General features: G+C 45.0%; 3 protein-coding genes across 4 annotated transcripts; 2 read left to right on the top strand and 1 right to left on the bottom strand.

Annotated features, from left to right (window-relative positions):
- The first annotated feature begins 3,038 nt into the window (after positions 1–3,038).
- LOC108121778 (putative gustatory receptor 98b) lies at positions 3,039–7,903 on the top strand. The gene is made up of 5 exons (XM_017236065.3): positions 3,039–3,053; positions 6,499–7,357; positions 7,416–7,492; positions 7,552–7,719; positions 7,771–7,903. Exons 1-5 carry the CDS (start codon positions 3,039–3,041, stop codon positions 7,870–7,872), a joined length of 1,221 nt encoding a protein of 406 aa, XP_017091554.2. The 3' UTR covers positions 7,873–7,903.
- Positions 7,904–8,012: 109 nt separating this feature from the next.
- LOC108121779 (putative gustatory receptor 98b) lies at positions 8,013–9,424 on the top strand. Its single transcript, XM_017236067.2, has 4 exons — positions 8,013–8,886; positions 8,949–9,025; positions 9,085–9,255; positions 9,311–9,424. The coding sequence occupies exons 1-4, from the start codon at positions 8,013–8,015 to the stop codon at positions 9,422–9,424; spliced, it is 1,236 nt and encodes a 411-aa protein (XP_017091556.2).
- Positions 9,425–9,635: 211 nt separating this feature from the next.
- On the bottom strand, positions 9,636–19,464 carry Klp98A (kinesin-like protein 98A). 2 transcript variants are annotated; one of them, XM_017236606.3, is made up of 12 exons: positions 18,620–19,463; positions 16,431–16,654; positions 14,617–14,930; positions 14,382–14,551; positions 13,796–14,228; positions 13,004–13,738; positions 12,774–12,947; positions 12,474–12,596; positions 12,257–12,370; positions 11,167–12,199; positions 10,930–11,105; positions 9,636–10,868 (listed from the first exon to the last, which is right to left on the bottom strand). In XM_017236606.3, the coding sequence occupies exons 1-12, from the start codon at positions 18,664–18,666 to the stop codon at positions 10,626–10,628; spliced, it is 3,786 nt and encodes a 1,261-aa protein (XP_017092095.2). In that variant the 5' UTR covers positions 18,667–19,463; the 3' UTR covers positions 9,636–10,625. The 2 variants fall into 2 exon arrangements, with proteins under 2 accessions (XP_017092095.2, XP_017092096.2); XM_017236607.3 differs by lacking the exon at positions 12,474–12,596 and having other exon boundaries at positions 18,620–19,464.
- Between the last annotated feature and the right edge of the window lie 124 nt (positions 19,465–19,588).

The following is a 19,588-nucleotide window of genomic DNA, read 5'->3' on the forward strand; positions in this document are numbered from 1 at the left end:
TCTCCTCGGAAACGAACCATTTTTGTTTCACTTTTTAATGAGTTGAACGTTTGAGGCCGTAGAAACGAGTAGAAAGTAAACCAAGCCGAGGAAAAGGAACCAAATTGGAGGCCAACGAGAAGGAGGGAAGTTGAACTTTTTCAACAGAAATTTGCAATTAAATGTAACACACAAAACCTCAAAGGCAAATGGCAATATAAAATGTAATGGGCCACATTTAAATACCCTCAGACTCAGCCTCAGCCAGGGCAAATTCAGACAAATTTCCAGCGCCGTGACACTTCAAATGAAATATTGGCATTGACCTAACTTTTTCCATCGGCAAAAAGGTTTTAAATTCCTGCTAATGACGACAAAAAAACAAAACTGGCAAGAGCCAGAAAGATTCTATGAAGCATCTAATTGCAGGCTCCATTTACGACAAATAAAAATCCTTTTGAAATTAAAGCCAAGTACTTCAAGTGCGAAAGTAAATATTGAAAATAAATCGATTTCATTTTGCCAAGAATGTAGCTGCGAGTCGTGAGTGTTTTTTTAACCGGCAATTTGCCATTACCGTAACATAATGCTTACAAAGTGTTTTGACACAGAAGACTGCCATTATATAACTGCCATATGGAGAAGGTGTGTCCTTGTCAGCGCAATTCAAAAATAAATTGCAAAGCAAATCAAATCGACACGTCGCAGGTGGAGGGATAAAGGATTATAGCTGCTTCGCCCACAGTCTGCATAATTGAGTGGCGCTTATTTATGCACCCCCGGCAAGTTGAGAGCCCAAACAACAGGGGACCGGGAGTGGGATCCCCTCCAATCAATGCAACCCTACCCCACCACCAGTGACAGCATCAGGAGCGGGGTTAAAAACGAAGCAAAAAATATAATCAGTGCTGAAATTCAATTTCGAAATAAAACGCAAACGCAAATCGAGAAGCAAAATTTCCAATGCCATCGAAACATATGGCATGTGGTTTGGGTTAGGAATCCTTCGTGGGTGCTCTCTACCTGTTCAATGGGTGTGCACACTCAGTGGAGCAGAAACAAACAAGGTGGAACAGCAAGAGCCATCGTGGCATACCCGGCATACGTGGCGTATGATTGACGGTTATGCAAATGACATTTTCGGGGTAAAGGCAAGACTCTTCTGATAATATTTATAGAGCAGTTAAGGTATGAATAAAGAGTTGCCTTAGAGGGGACCTTGGATGATGGATGGAGCCTGTCGGAAATTAATTCAGACTCTTTGAATTTTATCCGCAAAAGTAATATTCCAAGCCGCACTTCGAATAAGGGAATTTTTTGACTGAAATTAATATTCTTTTAATTTTTTTTCACCAAATGGAATGCTTTTATTTTAATTGTAAAACAAGAAATTTTAAGGCTTGGAGTTATTCTACTCCATTGTGTGCTCGACCACTAACAAGCCTTTATTTGAGCTGAAAGCTAAAAGGGGTGTCTTGGCCAAAAGCAAACATCGGCCAATGGGGATAGTTTCTAGCTCCAGATCCGGATCCAGAGCCGTGCTGACATTAACGCTAATTGAAAACATGAAAGGCGATACGCCAGCCATCCAAACTCTCCCGTGAGCCCACCACTGCTGCCATCTGCGATGATTAGTGCACGTGCAATGCTTTCAACCCAACTGTCTGTCTGTCGAACTAACGATCCTAGCCGCGGAGGAGGTGTAGTCCCTCCCTCCCATGCTACCTGTCACCTGCTACCCATTGGTAGCTCACCTCTGGGCTCTGACTACGACTCCGTCTGGGTCCGCCAGCGTTTTCCTGTTCAATTTCGTGCTATTTTCATGGTGAAAAGATAACAAAAGTTTGCCTCACTTTGCGCGCTGGCAACATAAGAGTTTTCCCCACGTTTTTCCGCCAACTTATTATTGTTTAAATATTTACACTGAAAATGGCGACGGTGGTGGCATCACAAGGGTGCGATTTCTGCTGTCGTACTTCGTGTACTCTGGATGTCGTTGTAGCTACAACCATATGGGCGACAACTTTCCGCCAATGTCTGGGTGGGGGCCAACAAAAAAGTTTTCCTCTTTCAGCCCGCTCGGGGACCCTGGCATTGTCACGCAGTTGTCTTGCCGCCAATGCGACTTTTGCCTCTGAATTCTATCATTTCCGCTAATATACACACATTTGTGCACTGAAAATAAATACTGGATAATGTAGCCCAGATATGAGCGCGTTTTTGAAGCTAGAAATCTTTTTCAGGACATCTGTTCCCCTGAGACTTTTGATCCTTTCCGATGACGATGACATGTGGGGCCATCGATTCACTTTAAAGGGGCTGCCACCCCAAAAATCTCCCTATACTTTGGCGATTAGTCCCGATTCCCCTTCGAGGAATGTGGAACTCGTTGATGATGTGCATGCTTCTGCAGATATGGTACTAGTACTAGTACTAGATGTATATAGGATTCAGATGCTAATGCCGGCGCCGCACTTATTCAGATGATGGGAAGGAAATGTTTTCGCATAAACATCACGTCGGTCACGTTTCACGTTTGTCCGTTACAGCTACAGTTACAGCTACAGTTGATGCCCCACTTGGCGCTGCTCTCTTTTTTTCGTGCACCCGGATATTGTGAGACTGCAAATGTTGGCCAACAGTCAGTCAGACACGTATGACAGTTTTACTACGATGGCAAACAATGCTAATAATCATCATAATGCTTTTGAAGTGGCGCAAATATTTGCCAAGACCATAAACATAAATCAGCAGGGTTAGGGTAGACTTGGGGGCGTGGGCAGTTTGTTTAAAATGACGGCAGCATAAAGCCATAACATATACCAGGACATTGAATTTACGTCCTGTCACCAGAACGACTGTCCCGGCCCATGCTGGGCCGTACAATTTGCAATCAGGCAAAACTAATTTGCCCAATAAGCCGCAGGCAGATGCCAGCTGGTAGGTAGTGGCAGTAGGTAGTTGGCAAGAGGCGAGTAGGTCAAAAAGGTATCCTCCTTGAACCCAAAAACGACAGTTGCAGCCAAGTCGATGCTGTCAAGCTCCAAATTGCACAGATAATGGAGCAAAATCAAGTTGAGCTGATATTGACAATTCAGTGCCACAAACACAAAAGTTTCAGCTGCTCGGACCAATTGAGAAATTCCCAAATGACAGTGGAATTGATTTTCATCGATATGGCTATGGCCACACGTGTGTGTTTGTGTTTGTGTATTTCATATTCATATGCGAACGTGCTCCTGGCACTCAAGAGTGCTCTCCTGGCTGTGGCAGGCAACCGCAATGTAATTGATTTGGATGCCTACTACTGCCTTACAGACTGCCTCCTATGCCGACTGCCTTGGTCCGCACTTCTTCATCTTGTTATTCATTAAAATCCCTGCCGAGTACTTTTGTCTCCGACGATGGTCTCGAGTGGTGGGCCACCACCAGGGCTAATCTGCATTGTCTGCCTTGGAAACAAGGATACCCACTGCTACCAGGCTACAGGGATATGTAGCATTGTTCGGGTCCCTTGAACCGCAACTTTAAGTTTTTTGCCAGAGATGGCCAAGTTCAAAGTTCGTGAGCCTCGTGAGGAGATTGGCGTGTGCCTTCGGCCAAACTCACACGATAAGGATCTGGTATTCCTGCCGATAATATCCTTATCCGTGCGCGTATCCAGTGGCTTTGGCGGAATTTTCACTTTTATTGTTTAAGCTTTCAGCACAGATTGTGCGCGTATTATTGAAATCCCTTTTGTACGCCCCGGGCCGCCGGCACACGCCATCGCAACACCCCCAATATCCTTGTAAGAGCCACTCCACTCGACTCCACCCCGAGTCTGGAGCCTCGAGCCTGCATTGTTTCCGCCTCGGTTTAGGTGCTACTATTACCCAGCTCCGTCTCCGGGCTTCTCCTGTGTACGAAACAAAAGCCTTGTTGCGAATGGCAAAGTTATTTGAAAGCATTGATTACATATTGATAGCGCTGGCTGGCAGCTGAATCTCTGCCAAAGTCACTAAAACCGCCAACCACAAGCCTGAGAATGGTGAGTGGAATGGAAAGCTGAGTACTCAGTCCAGGATATATCTCCCAGCCAGGGTTTCCTTCTTCAATCGAACACAATTGATACTTCCTTAAATTTGTTTCCACATTTTAAGGCTGTTCTTCGACAGATAACAAATTATATTCTCTCCAAGATTGTATAGCTACTGTATAGAGATCCTTTTGTTAAAGGATTGCCAGTGCTTTTGTTTATAAATTGTATTATGTAGAATATATGGTAATGTAATTTTAATCCTTGCATTGTTACATTTACTAAGTTCATAGACATAAGCCTACAATATCATTTCTAATTAATATGATACTTTATTCAACATTTTATCAAACAATTCACAAATTTTAAATACACTTATCAAGCAGCATGACTGCAAGTGCATTAAAGCTGTTTCCATGCCAATAATACGTGATCCGATTCCAATCCGAGTATTACCTCCTTTCAAGTCATGAGGGTTAGGGAGGCTGGAAGGTGTTGAGCTTCTGGGAGCCACTGGGAATGGGTGCATGGCATGTGGCTGGCGCTGCAATTTAATGCGCCATGGCCACGGATATCCGTTTAATGGCCATGAATACATAAATAATAAATAATAAAATTGTATTTGTTTATTGCTCGCAGTCGCACACACACTCAACCAGGCAGCGGGGAACTTACACAATGTCGTTATGCGGATTTATTTACCTTTGCGAGTAAAATATATCAATATATATTATTTTTATTTTATATTTTTTTTTTTGTTAAAGTTAAATGCAATTTAAACAATATACACAATATATATTTATAGGAATGATAAAATGCGCTGTAATAAAAAAATAAATTCCATAGCGGTTTATTATAAGGACTATCTGTGCGCCATTGCCAGAGATTGGCTATTAAGGGCTGTATGTGTGACTGTCTGTGATTGTGTGCGTATGTGTGGGTGGGTGAGCACTTCCGTTTTCCTGTGGCTTGTTAAAAATTATTTAATTTTATTGTATTTCAATTGTTTGTTGCGGCACGGAGGAAACAATAATCCAAAGTCATTGTTACTTCACTGTCCTGCATAATAAATGAGAGCCAGAAAGCACGACCCGCCCCATCAGTCCGCTCTTGGGCCACCGAATCATTCCAGTGATGTCCCCTCGTCCCAGGACTAATGCATGGCGATATCCTTTAGATTGAATGGGTGGCAGTGATGGTCATTTTTATACATTTTCACCACATATAAATTAAATAATATTATTATAAATTCCACAAACATTTTCCAACTTCCTGATATATTTTTCAGCCCACAGTATCTTAAAGATATTTTCCGTTTAAGCAGCACTATTGTGGCTGATGGAGCTGGATCAGGATACGATGGTTCTATGGCAAATTAAAAATGCCATTGGCACGGTGTCCAGCATGCAAATGCATGTCCATGTCATAGAGTTACACAAAGTGCTTAATCAAGCTTAAAAAAAAGGACTCGAAAAGGACACATATATGGCCAGAGTAAAAAAAAACAGGAAGGGGAGAATAAAGGCAGAAGAAACCAGACCGAGCTTTTGGCCAACGAGGGGAGAACGTACGGCGTACTCATTGACTGTGCAAAGTGAAGTGAAGTAGTTTAAAATTAAAAAGGACACTTAATCCCGTCAATGTCTTGCCGTCGCGCCGGCAACCCGTAACCCCCATCCGTATCCGGATCTCTGTGTGTGTGTGGGTGTTCTGGTGAAATTCCAGCACGGGATTAGCAAGCGGTTGGGCATTGAAGGGGTAAGCTGGAATCTGCACTGGAAAAAATGCTTCTATATAATCTCTAATATAATATCTATTTTCTATCTTTTTAAAATAAACAAATAGTCGATAGACTCTTACATATACTTCAGTAAAATAATTCATGATCAGATAATACGATTTAAATGTATTTAAATATTTACCACCGTGCATCGCTGTGGCTGTTTTCATTTGATTTGGCTCTGGATGGAGCATCAGCCCCTGAGTGGTTGTGGGTGGGTGGGTCGTGGTAGGAATTGGATGTTTGCACACTTTAGCTCACAAGAAGTGCAATTATGTGCACAAAATGGAAAATGAAGCAAGAAAGTGGAGCAATTGAAAGCGACAGATGGAGAGATGGCTCTGCGAATGTGGACGTGGATGTGGATGTGGATGAGGATGTGGGAATGCACATGCAATCGTCAAAAGACAATGCTGATTGCTAGCCAAGACAAAAACAATTTAACCCATATTTGCATGGTATGCAAAACGGAAATTACCAGCGTTATAACGTGGAAATAGTTCAGGACTAGAGCCAGATACGAATCATCCGTAGACCACCCTGGTAGATCATGATATACACCTAATTAATGAGGTATACAATTGAATTTGAGCTTATTGGAATGAATACTCAGGAGAGATAAACCCTTTAGCTTTTACATAATTAGTATGAATTGTGTGGACTACCCTTTCCGAGGTCAGTTTTATTTCAGCACTCAACCAGAATGCCCGTCCGTCGAAAGAGTCGATTACTGGCCTCCGCCCTTCCTTACCTACAGGTATTTTCGGTATTCGTCCTAACCCCACCTCCCCAAATCTTCGAAAGAACCTCCCACCAGCGACTCAAGAAGTATTTGATGTCTGGCTATGTCGGCTATGCAATTGCTATCCTTCTTCTGGTTTTCTTTGAGTCCTACGTGAACTTTTTATCAATAAACGAGGAAGTGGTCGAGTACAAGCTGGAAGACTTTACAAAGGTAATGGGTAACACCCAGAAGGTGCTGCCCTCCATCATAGCTGTGTGCAATTATCTGAATATGCTGCTCAACTATCGACGCCTTGGTGGGATCTACAAGGAGATTGCTTTTCTTGAGTCAGAGATCGAGGATGCCTCCCAGTGTTTCGGAGGACAGAAGCGTCGATTAAGTTTCACAGTGCGTTTAATTATGTGGATTGGGGTGGGGCTAGTAGTGATAATGATAGGCCTGCCTCGATGTACATATGAATCGATGGGCCCTTTCTTGAACTTTACAAACAAGACTCTGACCGAATTCGTCCTAGTGATGCAGCAGTTAAAGTCCCTGGAGTATTGTGTGTTTGTGATGTTGGTCCATGAGATGCTACGGTTGCTGCGCCACACGTTGCAGCAGTTGCAACTGGAACTGGTTGACTGTCAAGACCAGGACATGGTCCAGGCTCTGTGTGTCGCCTTGAAACGAAACCAAAGACTTGTGGGTCAAATTTGGAGACTTGTGACTGAGCTTGGCAGCTACTTCTCCCTTCCCATGATTATGCTCTTCGTTTACAACTGTGTAACAATCCTGCACATGATTAACTGGGCCTACATTAACACCTTTATTGAAAATGATTGCTGTACTTTTGGTATGTATTTTGGGGGATAAAAAAAGGTGGCCTATAATTTAAAAAAATATCCTCATAGAACGTTTTGGGGTTTGTTTTTTGCTGATATCCAACCTTTTATTGGCCTGCTTTTTAAGTCAGCGTTGTACGGATACTGTAAGTTTTTAAAAATTAATTTGTTTCATTGAGAAAGCTTTATTGACATGCCGTTTCAGTACAATAGTTTGCCTCGAATCCTTCATCAGATACGTTGCAATTCTGTAACCACAAACTCTTCAACTCTGACCATGGGCCTGCAGGAGTACCTTTTGCAAATGCAGCACTTGAAGCTCTTTTTTTCCTGCGGGGGATTCTTCAACATTAACTTGAAATACTTTGGCGGGGTATTCCATAAAATATCAACACTGACTTTAATTAAACCCCATTTATTTTAGGTGATAGTTACATTATTGGGCTACATCATAATACTCTTGCAGTTTAAAATTCAGTCGATTGCCCAGAAAAATAATTCCGACGGACTATTGCAAACCAATTAATAAATTGTCTAAAACATCTAGATATAAGGTCAATTAAAATATATTCACTCTGGTGATTGCCTTATCGTTTCAATTCACTTAAAAGCACAAAACCTGGAAGCCAAGTAAGGACTTCAGTACCTCTTGGCACCTCAGCGGAAATGGCGACTACCCAAAGTCAACTGATGACCGCGATTCGTCCTTATTTGCATGTTTTTTCCATTTTCGCGATCACACCTCCAGTTGCGTGTTTTCAGAAATCCTTAAGAAAAAGTTGGTGCTCGTACTTGGTGCCAGGATATGCTTGCTATACCTTGGTCATATTTTTAATGGTGATGTATGAGTGTTACATAAACATGACTGCATTGGAAAGGGAAATCAAAGACTTTAAGGTGGAGGACTTCACTCTGTTTATGGGAAATACTCACAAGATTCTCATGGCACTTGTGCTGTTTTGCAATCATTTAAATATGCTGACTCAATGGCGGCGTCTTAAGAACATCTTCAAGGATATGGGTGATCTGGACGAACAGGTCGACAAAGCCTTGGAACAATATGGAGGGATGGTTTCCCTCGGGAAATTCCGATTGCGTTTGGCTCTAGGAGTTGGATGGTGGATGTGCTTCTGCGTTGTGGCCATTCCTTATTTAACCCACCTGGCTATTGGATCCTATGTGGGGTGGCCAAACAAGGTTCTCACACAGTTCATACTGGTTATGATACAACTCAAGGGCCAGGAATTTTGTGTTTTCGTAATTTTAATTCAGGAGTTCATACGCCGTATACGACACACTCTCGAGAAGATCCTAGAGGAGCTCATAGACTGCGAGGAAACCGAGGAACTACAAAAGTTGTGCGTTGCTCTGAGGCAGAATCAGACCCTCGCTGGACGAGTTTGGCATTTGGTGGAAGAAGTTAGTGGGTACTTTAGCTTTCCCATGATTTTTATGTTCCTCTATAATGGATTAACAATACTACACGTGGTCAACTGGGCCTACATAAAGCAATTAGTTATCGATGATGATATGAAATATTGTAAGTAATCTTAGGGGGATTTTTTCTACAGGCTTATACTATAATTTTTAACCATATTATAGTACGTCCACTTCGGTGTTTGGTGTTGCTGACAAGTCTTCTAATAGTTTCTTTTCACTGCGATCGTTGCATTAAAGGTGTAAGTATTTACTATGTTACATATTATTAAATTTTTTTTTTATTTAAAATTATATGTAGTATAATAAAGAAATTCCTCGGCTTCTTCATCGGATGAGTACCATTCCAGCAGCTTCGAGCTTTGTGACCCTAAAAATGGGCATACGGGAATACACCTTGCAGATGCAGCATCTTAAACTACATTTCAGTTGCGGTGGATTCTTTGACATTAATCTGAAGCACTTTGCAGGGGTAATTTATCATTTGTTTTTTGTTATAAATTAATTAATCTCGAATACCTTTTCAGATAGTGATCACCATATACGGTTACGTAGTTATACTTTTGCAGTTCAAAATTCAATCTATTGCTGAAGAAAAGTATAAATTAATATTTAATAGCAGTGCTAGCGAAATTATTTAATTTTAAATTTTATTATGTTAAAATTTAAATATTAACTCACTTAATCACAAATCTTTGTTAGCGACACCTATCGCCTGGGAGTGAAACCTCTAGTGAAACTGTCATGTAAAATGTATTTTACACAGTACAGTAGTGTCCGGCAATGAGCACACTGCTGTCTTTATATTTAATGCACACCCTCAAGCCCGAATAAAAAATAACAAGAAATTCATTAATTTGTAAATGATTACGTATATTTTTTTGTAGCTAGCACCCACCCGTTTGTCAAAGCGGTGTTGGCCAGCCCTTCAGGGTTATCCGTACGAGTGGGCACTTCAGAGTTTATTAAATCTTAACTATTATTGTTTCAATATTGCCATCGATTCGAAGATCGACCAATTTCACCGTTCATAATCATTCTATAGTATAATATCGCTAACTGTAAACTTAGTCTAGGCTTTATACATTGAACATTTCATGTTGTTTCATCGATCTCGGGAATTGTACTCATAATTAGTAATTACTGTAATTGCGACGCTATAACTTAAGAGCTAGGACTTACTGTCTAAGGACCTATCACCTACTGCTAAACATCTGCCCACCTAGACCCATCAGTGTTCCATTTGTACGGCTATAGAGATTGTAGACTGAGATATCAGTTGGATTACTTGTTCGTGAAATGTTCAGTTACGTTCATTTTCTTGGATTCTTCTTCTCGATACTATAACTTCAGTTGGAAATCACAGACTATAATATATAACTGGAATAACTTTTGGAAGCAGTACATCCTATAAGTATATTTAACTATATTCTTGAGAAATAATTAACTAATTAAAACTGGCCGTCAAAAAACACCAACAAACCATCTAAACAAATCTCCAACCATAATAGACATAATTATTTGCACATATCAGAGATAGATTGCAACATCGCCACTGGCAGTTACATTTACAATTATGATCCGATTATATAAAGCTCCGATACAGTTAATAACAATTGCTATAAAAAATGTTGAGAGTGTGTTATGTGTGTGTGTGAGAAAGGACACTGGTGGTCTTACATAGCTAGAAGAGGGAACTTAGAGCTACAATTACAGGCTATACAGTACTTGGGCTAACTACTCAAAACAGGTCCATGTTATCGGTCATATAGCTTAACAGGTAGTACAAGTAAATAAAAAGACACACTGTAGGCAGGAGATAATTCAGCAGTAGGTTAACTATTATCCCGTCCCATGCTTTCCGTTCTCGAAGAGGCCTTTCTTGAAAAAAGACGACAGCTGGACGAGAGAGGCGCGTGTGAGGCCCGGCCCGCCAGGTCCATCATAGATTGGACACTGGGGTATCTTCGAGCACACGACGAAGAGACGGCGCAGATAGAGCTCTAGTAGGCGACGTCTGTGCTTGGCTACCGGCTCGCTGTTGGAGGCAAACAGCTCTCGACGTGGGAAGGGTAATGCAGAGATCTGTAGGATTAGAATATTAGGGTATTAGACTTTAAACCACTTCTTATATAGCCTTTCTTACCTTGGCTCCGTAGCAGTGCTTCATGCATAAATGCAGCTCCCGGAAACGGCTGTAGCGCCGAAGGATATTCAGCTTTCCATCGGGCAGGGCAATGCGCACCTCGTACTCGTAGTGGGTCTGCTTACCAGCCCCGCGCATCACAAAACTGGGTATTGTGATAAAATGTTCACCTTCAGCTGGAAGACAGATAACTCTAGTTAATAATTGGCTTAAAATATACTATTTTTAATAACTCACGAAACTCTCGCATGGAGGGACAGGATCTCGTCATGCTGGGAGGATAGATCTGGGACTCCTCCATGCTGGTGGGGCTCATCACACTGGATCGCATGATAGAGCTGGCCAGTTCGTATTGCCGTTCCATTCCCGACCGCTCCTCCGCACAGCACTGCGCATGTGCCTCCAAATCCTGTACCGACTGCAGCATTTCCTGCTCCATTTGAATGTAGCGCCGCTGCAGATCCTGCAGGTCAGCAATGTGCTCATCCAACCGAGACTTGTTCAGGTCCGTTTCGAGATTCTTCATAATGAGGGCTTTTTGGGCGGCTATCTTGCGGCGCAGCGAATGGAGCGGGCAGTAGGGTCGCGCCACCTCAGAATGCCGGCCAAGCTCGCAGGAGGAGCAAGAGCCCGTGTCCTCGTCGCTTGTGCGTAGGCCCTGCCTGTAGTTGTTGATGTGCCCGTTCTGAATCAAGGCCTGGTTGCGACTGTCCAGGCACACGCCACTATCGCTCATAATGGCCTGTGAGCTGGGTGTGGCGCTGGGCACTGAGCCTCCTAGTCCCACGCTTCCACTGCCACTTCCGCTGCTCGGACCGGCTGTGCAGGTGCGTGAAGCATCCTCACTGCTGCCGGAGAGGTCATCCTTGCGCGTGTCCTCCGCCTCGTCCTCGGCCTCGCAGGAGCAGTTGCTCAGCGGCGACTGCTGGCCCTCCGTAATGGTGGGCGACGAGACGAGTGAGAAGTTCGATTGGGCGGTGTGGAAGGTGTCACAAGTTTCGAACGTATCCGATTTGGACACGTCGTCGGCCTCGTTGGTGCTCGTCGAGGTGGACATGGACTTGTTGCCCAGCTGCAGCTTCATGGTCTGCTTCTTGGCACGCATGGCCTGCGACTCAGCCTCACTCTCCAGCCGCTCCAAGCGAAGCCGCTCCAGCTGGGCCTGAATCTCTAGCATGGTTTCATCCACCTTGGCTATCTTTGTGGTGCTGGCATTGAGTATACGCTCCTTCTCCGCAATCTGCTCATCCAGCTTACGGATCTCCTCGTTCTGGTTATGGAAGTTCAAATATTTAAAAAAGCCTCGAAAGGGAGATCAGTGACTTACATTTCTTCGAACAGTTTCCTTTATAAACTGAGCCGCAAACAAGTCCAACGAGTCGGACACCTGCAGCAGCAGCTCATCATTAAGAGGAGTGCCCTCTTCGATTTTAATTCCCATCTGCGAGAAAACAAAGGCATTTTAAAATCAGGACTATCTCAAGTGGTGTTTCTACCATCTAATCTAAGCTCTAAGCAAAATAAGTCTAAACAAGGAAACAAACCTCGTCCAGTTTGCCGCAATCTTGCAGCTCCTGCAATTCTTTCGCTACGTACTCAGAGAAATCTCGTTTCTTAGAGTCGAGCTGCGTCTGAAACGCTGAAATTTGTCTACACACAATGTCGATCTAAAACGAAAATGAAACGAACGGAAAAGCATAATGAACATAAAGCCAAAACAAGGGAAACCATAATAGAGTGGCAGGCAGGAACGAAAGCACAAGAATCTCCGATCTCCAGTTTGGAGGCAAGACTGGCACTGGCATGCAACAACAATAAACCTGTTTCGGATCGCCGGCACGCACCTGAACCTTTTCGTTGTTCTTCTCCCACATCAGCATATCCTTGCGAGCGATCAGTTCCTGCTCCCGGCAATTCAACACCTGCAGTCCGTCCATTTCCTCCTGTTCCAGGCGGATTAGCTCTTCGGTTAGCTTTCGCACCTTGGTCTTGTATTGGTCATGCATTTGGACGCGTTCCTAAACAAAAACAGGTTAGGTTCTATCCTTCCTTCGAAGAAAACAAGAATACCCACCACATTCAGCTGCTTTAAGGCATTCTCGATGGTGTCCAGGATCTTCCTGTTCTCATCCTGTAGCTCGGGATCGTCCCTCGACATGGGTCGCTGGGGATAATACTGGCGCTCGGGTCGTTTGCTGTACGGCGAGGCTCCGTCCTCGTCCGAGTAGATGCTGCAGGTGAGCAGGTTCTCCTTGGAGGAAGTTATCAGCGACAGCCGCGACATGTCCAGCTGCGAACGACTCAGATCCTTGCGCAGCTTGGCCGCCTCGGCGGGGTTGTTGAATCGAAAGATGTTGGTCCGACCCAGCAGAATGATGTCGCCCTGCGAGATCTGCTTGGGCTCGTCGATCAAGTGGGCATTGACCCAGCACTGGGCCAGTGGCCAGGGATGCAGAGTCACCACTCCACCCTTCAGCACAATGCTGCAGTGCTGGGCGCGAATGCCATCGCCGGCTAGCTCGATGTCCTGCGCCACCTCGGCATCTTCGCTGCCGATTCGCGTTTCTCCCTCCTTCAGGCTATACAGCGTCACTCCCGTGGTCACGTCGTTATGAATACCGATGAGATGCGGCATCTCTGAGTCCAGAACCACCCCGACACCCGACTTCCGCAAGCCCAGACTCTTCTGCTCTTGCAGAATGGACTGGGCCACCTTCCACTTCTCCGTCCACTCCTCGGTGAGCACTTTCTCCTGCGCCTCCTTCTTCTGAAGATCGGCCAGTACCTTGAGGGAAGGCTGAAGCGATTGCTGCAAAGATGGACTCATTAGGATTAGAAGTTCAAAGAGTAGAAGGATCTATCTTACAATATCTCCAGTGAGCATCGACTTGAGCTTGTTGATCTCCTCCCTGAGCTCGCGGATCAGCTTGACATTAGCATCCTCGTTCACTGTCGGCTTGTTGATGATGTTCTTGGCCCGGTTGGCGTACCGAAGGGTGCTCAGGGTCTCGCTGTAGTTGCAGTCCGCCGGCGAGAGGGCCGCTATCATAATGGTCTTGCTGTTGCCCCCCAGGCTGTCCTTTAGCAGCCAGGTGAGTATGGAGTCGCGGTAGGGGATGTAGAGTACCCGCTTGCTGGCCCCGTTGGGTGTGGTGGCCAGGGAGGAGCTACTGATATTCCCAGCGCTCGTCTGCTCCGCCAAGGCCGAGATAACGCTGCCCAGGGTCACCAGCGACTTGTTGATGTGGGCGCCCTCCTTCAGGCGCTGACCTGTGGCGCCCGTGGCGTTGGCCCGCTCACTGAAACGCAGAATAGGAGACACCATTAATCCAATTATCCAACTAGGGCGATAGAAATCATACGAGATCTATCTAGAAATATCACCTCCCCACCTAGTGGTTTTACTTTCTAGAGCAGAGCTTCATGCTCCGGTTACGCTTACGCTTACGCACCTGCCTGCCAAATCGACCAAATGGATCTTCGAGACTGTTTCGCTTGGCATGTCATTCATGAAGACGGCCTGCACAAATGTGATCGTGAAGATGGCGTGACTCCGGCTGCTCGTATCGTTCATGTTGGTGCTGGCCGTGGTGCGTTGTGCATTCCCCCGGGCGATGCATTCCTACATTTAGACCATACAAGGATCAGATCATCATTCCTCAGATATCAGATAGCCACACCACTCACCTGAATCTCATCAAAGTCGGAGACGGCGTGCTGCGACAGGTTCTCCACATAGGGGCCCAGACTGCGATGCTCCCGCACCCGCAGGCCATGGCCGGTGCTCTGGGCCGCCAGCAGGTCCTTGACCCGCTCGTTGTAGATCTCCAGGTAGCTGGCGTGCGTCCGGTAGCCAGTACCGGACTCCTGGCCCACACGCATCCGGGCGAACAGCTCCTCGCAGATGCGCGGTATCAGGCCCGGGTTGTTTGGAGTGCCCATCATAGTGAAGGTCTTCCCCGAGCCCGTCTGTCCGTAGGCGAAGACACATGCATTGTAACCTGACCAGGGGGGGAGTGAGGAAAGGAGGAGTGTGTTTATTAATTGTCTAATTAATCCACAACATGGGTTTTACATTCTGGGAGCAACTTGATCCAAAATGTTAGCTTTATTTCATAAGTTGTATCCACCACCGCAAGGTGGCCAGAACCCCAGAGAAGCGAATGTCAGTCGGTTGCGGTTGCAGTCGAGCGCATCATGCCAGTTAATTGCCAGTCACGGAGTCAGTCGCTGCCGCAATGGCGAACCTCCCAAAAGTGAGGCAAGCACTTCGTGACTGGGGGAACTGGCTAACTGGTGTGCACCGTCACCGCGAAATACTTGATGAGTTAATAAGTAATGGCTCTACAAGCTACATTTATTGGCAATCCTTAACAGATCTAGTGATCTCAACAGCTGCCGACAGGCCATAAAAGCTGCAACTTAGTGGCACTTTTCAACAATCTGGATTAACACTCCCCGAGATGATAAGACCAGTGTCACCTGGCAATTAAAACAAGGAAAGTGCAGCCACGACGATGACTCGCAGATGACCTACTCGAATCTCTAACAAGCTAACGAAGCCTCTATTGCGACAACATCTCTGGCGCCATCAGATCTGGAGGCGATAGCTGCCACGACAATTACCAGGGAGTGGCGCGAATGCTTCAGCAGATCGTTGGCTGCCAACAGGTGCTGCTGTCATCCAAGACCCCACAAGATTTGGTGACTCCACTGGCAACCACCTCTATTGTTTATGCCTCGTTTTCCAGTGTTTTTTGGATTCATCTGCATGGAAAATGCTTGCAACCATTTGTCATTTTCACATTCCCGCCGCCACTGCCTCTTGCCTCTTGGGCAATCATGGCTTTGGCTTGGGCTTCTCTCGTAATTCGATATTGAAAGCGTGCCAAAGCGACGGCCAGGCTGGCAAGCCGAACAGCTGTTCCATTTCGCTTGGCATCTCGACTTGTTGTGGGCGAAAGTTGTGTGTTTCTGCCTAGCTATGCGATTCGGATACGGCGAGCCGAGCCAAATGGTACTCTAACATGCAAATACATGGTCCGAGTGCCAAACACGGAAGTCTTGTAGCTTGTTTTCATTACACTTTCCTTGCAAAACCATCCACTGGAATGGAGAGTGACATTGTAGCGAGTTTTGTATTTAAGATTCATTAAAAAGTATCTGAAAGATACATAATATATCCCACGAATAGGCTTCTTTCCAATCTTTAGGATCTATCCGGTAGCAGGAAATTCGCACGATTACTGCTTAGTAAACCTACTTACCGACAGACTCGAATACAACCATAATTAGTCGCCACCCAAGCGTGGCAAGCTAATGCGAGTGGCGTTTGATTTAGTATACCTACTATACTAATATATAGTCTAACCAAAGCAATGCCTTATTTTTAGACCAGTATTTTCGGAAAAACGAGAGGGAAAACTCACGGGGAAAATGTAAACAAACAGGGTAAGGTGCTCTCAGTGGGTGGCCCATATTGGGTCATGCTCGGTACTCACCTTCGTAGGCACAGTCCACGACATCGTTGCCCAGATCACTGTAGACCTGCTCCTGGGTGGCAAAGTGCTGATCCTCCGCATCGAACGACCAGTACGAGTAGTCGAACGTAAAGTCATGATGATTGTCCCGTCCGGCATCGCGTATGGACTGCAGGCGGGGCTTCAGGAGCCTGGTCTTCTTGCCCTCCATCTCCACGATGAGCTGAGCGTCCATGTCATTCTCGCTGCAATGGGAAAAGCAAACGACATCTTTATTTATGGCCCGTCCATGATAATTGGCCCTACAGTCTGACTGACTGGCTTTCAGGCAAAAGCCTATTGTTAGGGTTTATATAATAAATATTGTTTGCTTTCGCTCCCAAACGCCTGTCGCCATTCAGGGCTTTCGTGTTGGATTATAAATAGACCGTCCAACCGACCAACCGCCCACCAGCCAGCTCATAAATATTCCTATTAACGATTTTTGCATGACCCGAGCCCGAGCCCAGACAGCTGGCAGAGCCATGCAATCCAATTGACATGTTTGCCCTGCGATCAGGCCATCCAGAGAGTAGTCACAACTACTATATTATCAAAGAAATCCGGTTTCTGGGCTATAATAAACAGAATGAGCTGAAAAACTTGATTGCAACATCAAAAGGAAAAGCGGCGCAAACAGAACCGCGGATGAGGGAGCTCTATGGAAGGGAACTCAGAAGATGGCACCGAACCGGTTGACTGGAGGAGTTCATAGGGGCACCCACACGAGGAATACACACACACAGCACACACAGCATGTAAATAAACAGAACAGACCCCTGAATGCCATCCAATTTGGAGGAATAACAACCATAACATTTTCTAAATCTGAAAAGTCTATACGGGTCATCTATAGTTTAGTGGAGAGCAGGCACAAGATATATACACTAGGCCTAAGATAGGGTATATGGGTTTCTGTCTGATAACTGCAGCACTTGTCCCACATCCAGCGACTTCCAATTTTAGGTCATTCCTCCCTTCTGGCTGCCATATGAAGCTCCACTCCAAGTCGGCTCAGTGCTCATTTAATTCTTTAATCTTTGGAGAGCAGGCATCCCCATTCTGTTGTTATCCAACCGAAGATTACGGCTGGATGCCACAAGCCTGCTCCTCTTCAGCGTTGATTCATTCCTCAATTAAACATTTAAAAGTTCATGGATTTGGCATGTCTGACTCATGGGGGCCGGCAGGGGCTTTGGTTCTTAGCCCCTGAGTCATTTAGAGGGAGAGGTGTGACCCCCAAAACCCCTCCTAACATCCGCCACTGGGTGCGAAAATGAGATATGGTTTTTGGAGAACTGGTTTCGTGCTAAAATCGCTCGCCAGTCTACTATAAACATACTTATGGATAATTATAATAGATTTCTGCTTTTGTTTTCGCACGGAGGCTAGAGGCGGCAGTCTTGCATGTCCGCCGAGGAGGACGCCGTTTTGGGGGCTGAAAAGTATGTAATTCAGGCAGAAAGTTGCCGTTTTGCATAAGCCCCTCCATGATGATGATGTCACAACTCCCAGTTAGCTCTACTTTTTTTTTCTATTATAATTGCTGAACTAATGATGTTTTCTTTTTTTTTTATTTCATGCACAATTAACACAAGGAAATCTGCCAACAAAAACACTCTGTCTGTATGTGTGATTGCGATTTTTATATCGAACCCCGCAGATGAATGACATCATTACAGGTTCCATCTTTCTTTGTTCTGCCAACTTCGGTGTTTTTTTTTTGTGGCAGTAACTGTGCCAAAAGCAATGACCGACCGACCAGATAGACAAGATAAAGCCACAAAAAGAGCCAACAAAAATGGTTAACGATCGTTGGTAAGAGTACAAACATAAGGTTTAATGGGCTTTTAAGTAGGCACCAGACCAGACCAGACCAGCCGAGACCAGACCCTGTTCCCTAACCGTTTTTATGTTTTAATTGTGAGAGAGGGGCATGTACCTAGTAGTTACCAAAAATTTGTTAGCCATTCTGAAGGTAGCTTTCCATTCTTTCCATCCAGTCTTTCCAAGTGCGCAAGAGATTTCCCCAATTAAGGGGCGTTTGTAAATTTTATTTTACCTTATCGCTGGTATTCCCAATGACGTATGGTAGTACACTTCTGATTAATTTTTAATCTAATACTATTATTATTCTATTTTTATCCCAAGCCTGTTTAACCCCAACTTACCGCGAGTTAAAGGGACGAACCCTCACAGCAACCTTGAGCGACGACATTTCGGTGGTGGATTCTTCTACTCCTTTGCTGTACTGTTCCTGTTCCGTTATGCGGCGAGGGGATGAGTGGGCTTATGGGTGGGTGGTATGGGGGCGGGTGGTGTGCCAAGCACGTACAGTAAACAGTGCTCCCAAATAACGGGCCAAACTTGCTGAGCCAGGTTTTTGGCTATTCTCGCCCGCCTTGACCACTTGCCACGTAATTTGATTTCGGGATTAATTTTTTTGCGGAGGATGGGGGGAGGAGGTGGGCGGACAATTCACTTTGTTGCGTTATTTGGCCTGCTTGCTCTGCTTTTCAGTTTGTTTTCCTTTTCGTCTTCTCGTGACCCGTTATTTCGCCTGCTGTCCGCGAACTTTGCGCGCCGCCACAAACAACTGCACATACTACATACAACAGCAGTGCTGCTGCGAATAATGGTGCGCAATTCCACTTTTTCGATTCACTTCCACTGGCACTCGGACTCGCACTCGACGTCACTGAACACCCAACACCAATGCAAACATCAGCAGCAACAACAAATTTGGGGGCACCTGGGGCAGCAGTCATCACTTTTGCTGCTCAGCGCTGCCCTGGGGCGTGTGTATTGGTGTTGTTAGATTTGGCCATATGCAAATTCACTGGCGAGCGTTTTGCACTTGGTACGCCTCATTAATCGCACTCGCGTCCGCTGCAGCGCGATAAAACAAAAAAAAAACAAGTTGAGGGGCGCGAGTACACTCTATTTTTCTCTATTTATCTTCTAGCGCGACGCGACGATGTTGATGGTTTCGGATTGAAAGTGTGACCGGAGACTACAAAAATATTTTGGTTTTAGGTTGTTGATATATAGAAATATCGATATATATATCGAGAAACAGTCTTAGCCTTTATATCGAAAATAAAATATATATTTTTGCTACTTTTTTATATTTTTCTAGA

The sequence above is a fragment of the Drosophila bipectinata genome, chromosome 3R (genome assembly GCF_030179905.1).
Source record: "Drosophila bipectinata strain 14024-0381.07 chromosome 3R, DbipHiC1v2, whole genome shotgun sequence".
In the NCBI taxonomy this organism is placed as follows: Eukaryota; Metazoa; Arthropoda; class Insecta; order Diptera; family Drosophilidae; genus Drosophila; species Drosophila bipectinata.

Coding starts and splice junctions, on each gene's coding strand:
- LOC108121778 (XM_017236065.3), top strand. Junction 7,358..7,415: donor AAATGATTGCTGTACTTTTG/GTATGTATTTTG, acceptor ATATCCTCATAG/AACGTTTTGGGGTTTGTTTT. Junction 7,493..7,551: donor GTCAGCGTTGTACGGATACT/GTAAGTTTTTAA, acceptor ATGCCGTTTCAG/TACAATAGTTTGCCTCGAAT.
- LOC108121779 (XM_017236067.2), top strand. CDS start 8,013: ATGGCGACTACCCAAAGTCAACTGATGACCGCGATTCGTCCTTATTTG. Junction 9,026..9,084: donor GCGATCGTTGCATTAAAGGT/GTAAGTATTTAC, acceptor AATTATATGTAG/TATAATAAAGAAATTCCTCG. Junction 9,256..9,310: donor ATCTGAAGCACTTTGCAGGG/GTAATTTATCAT, acceptor ATACCTTTTCAG/ATAGTGATCACCATATACGG.
- Klp98A (XM_017236606.3), bottom strand. CDS start 18,666: ATGTCGTCGCTCAAGGTTGCTGTGAGGGTTCGTCCCTTTAACTCGCG. Junction 11,106..11,166: donor TCCCTCCATGCGAGAGTTTC/GTGAGTTATTAA, acceptor TCTGTCTTCCAG/CTGAAGGTGAACATTTTATC. Junction 10,869..10,929: donor AGCACTGCTACGGAGCCAAG/GTAAGAAAGGCT, acceptor CTAATCCTACAG/ATCTCTGCATTACCCTTCCC.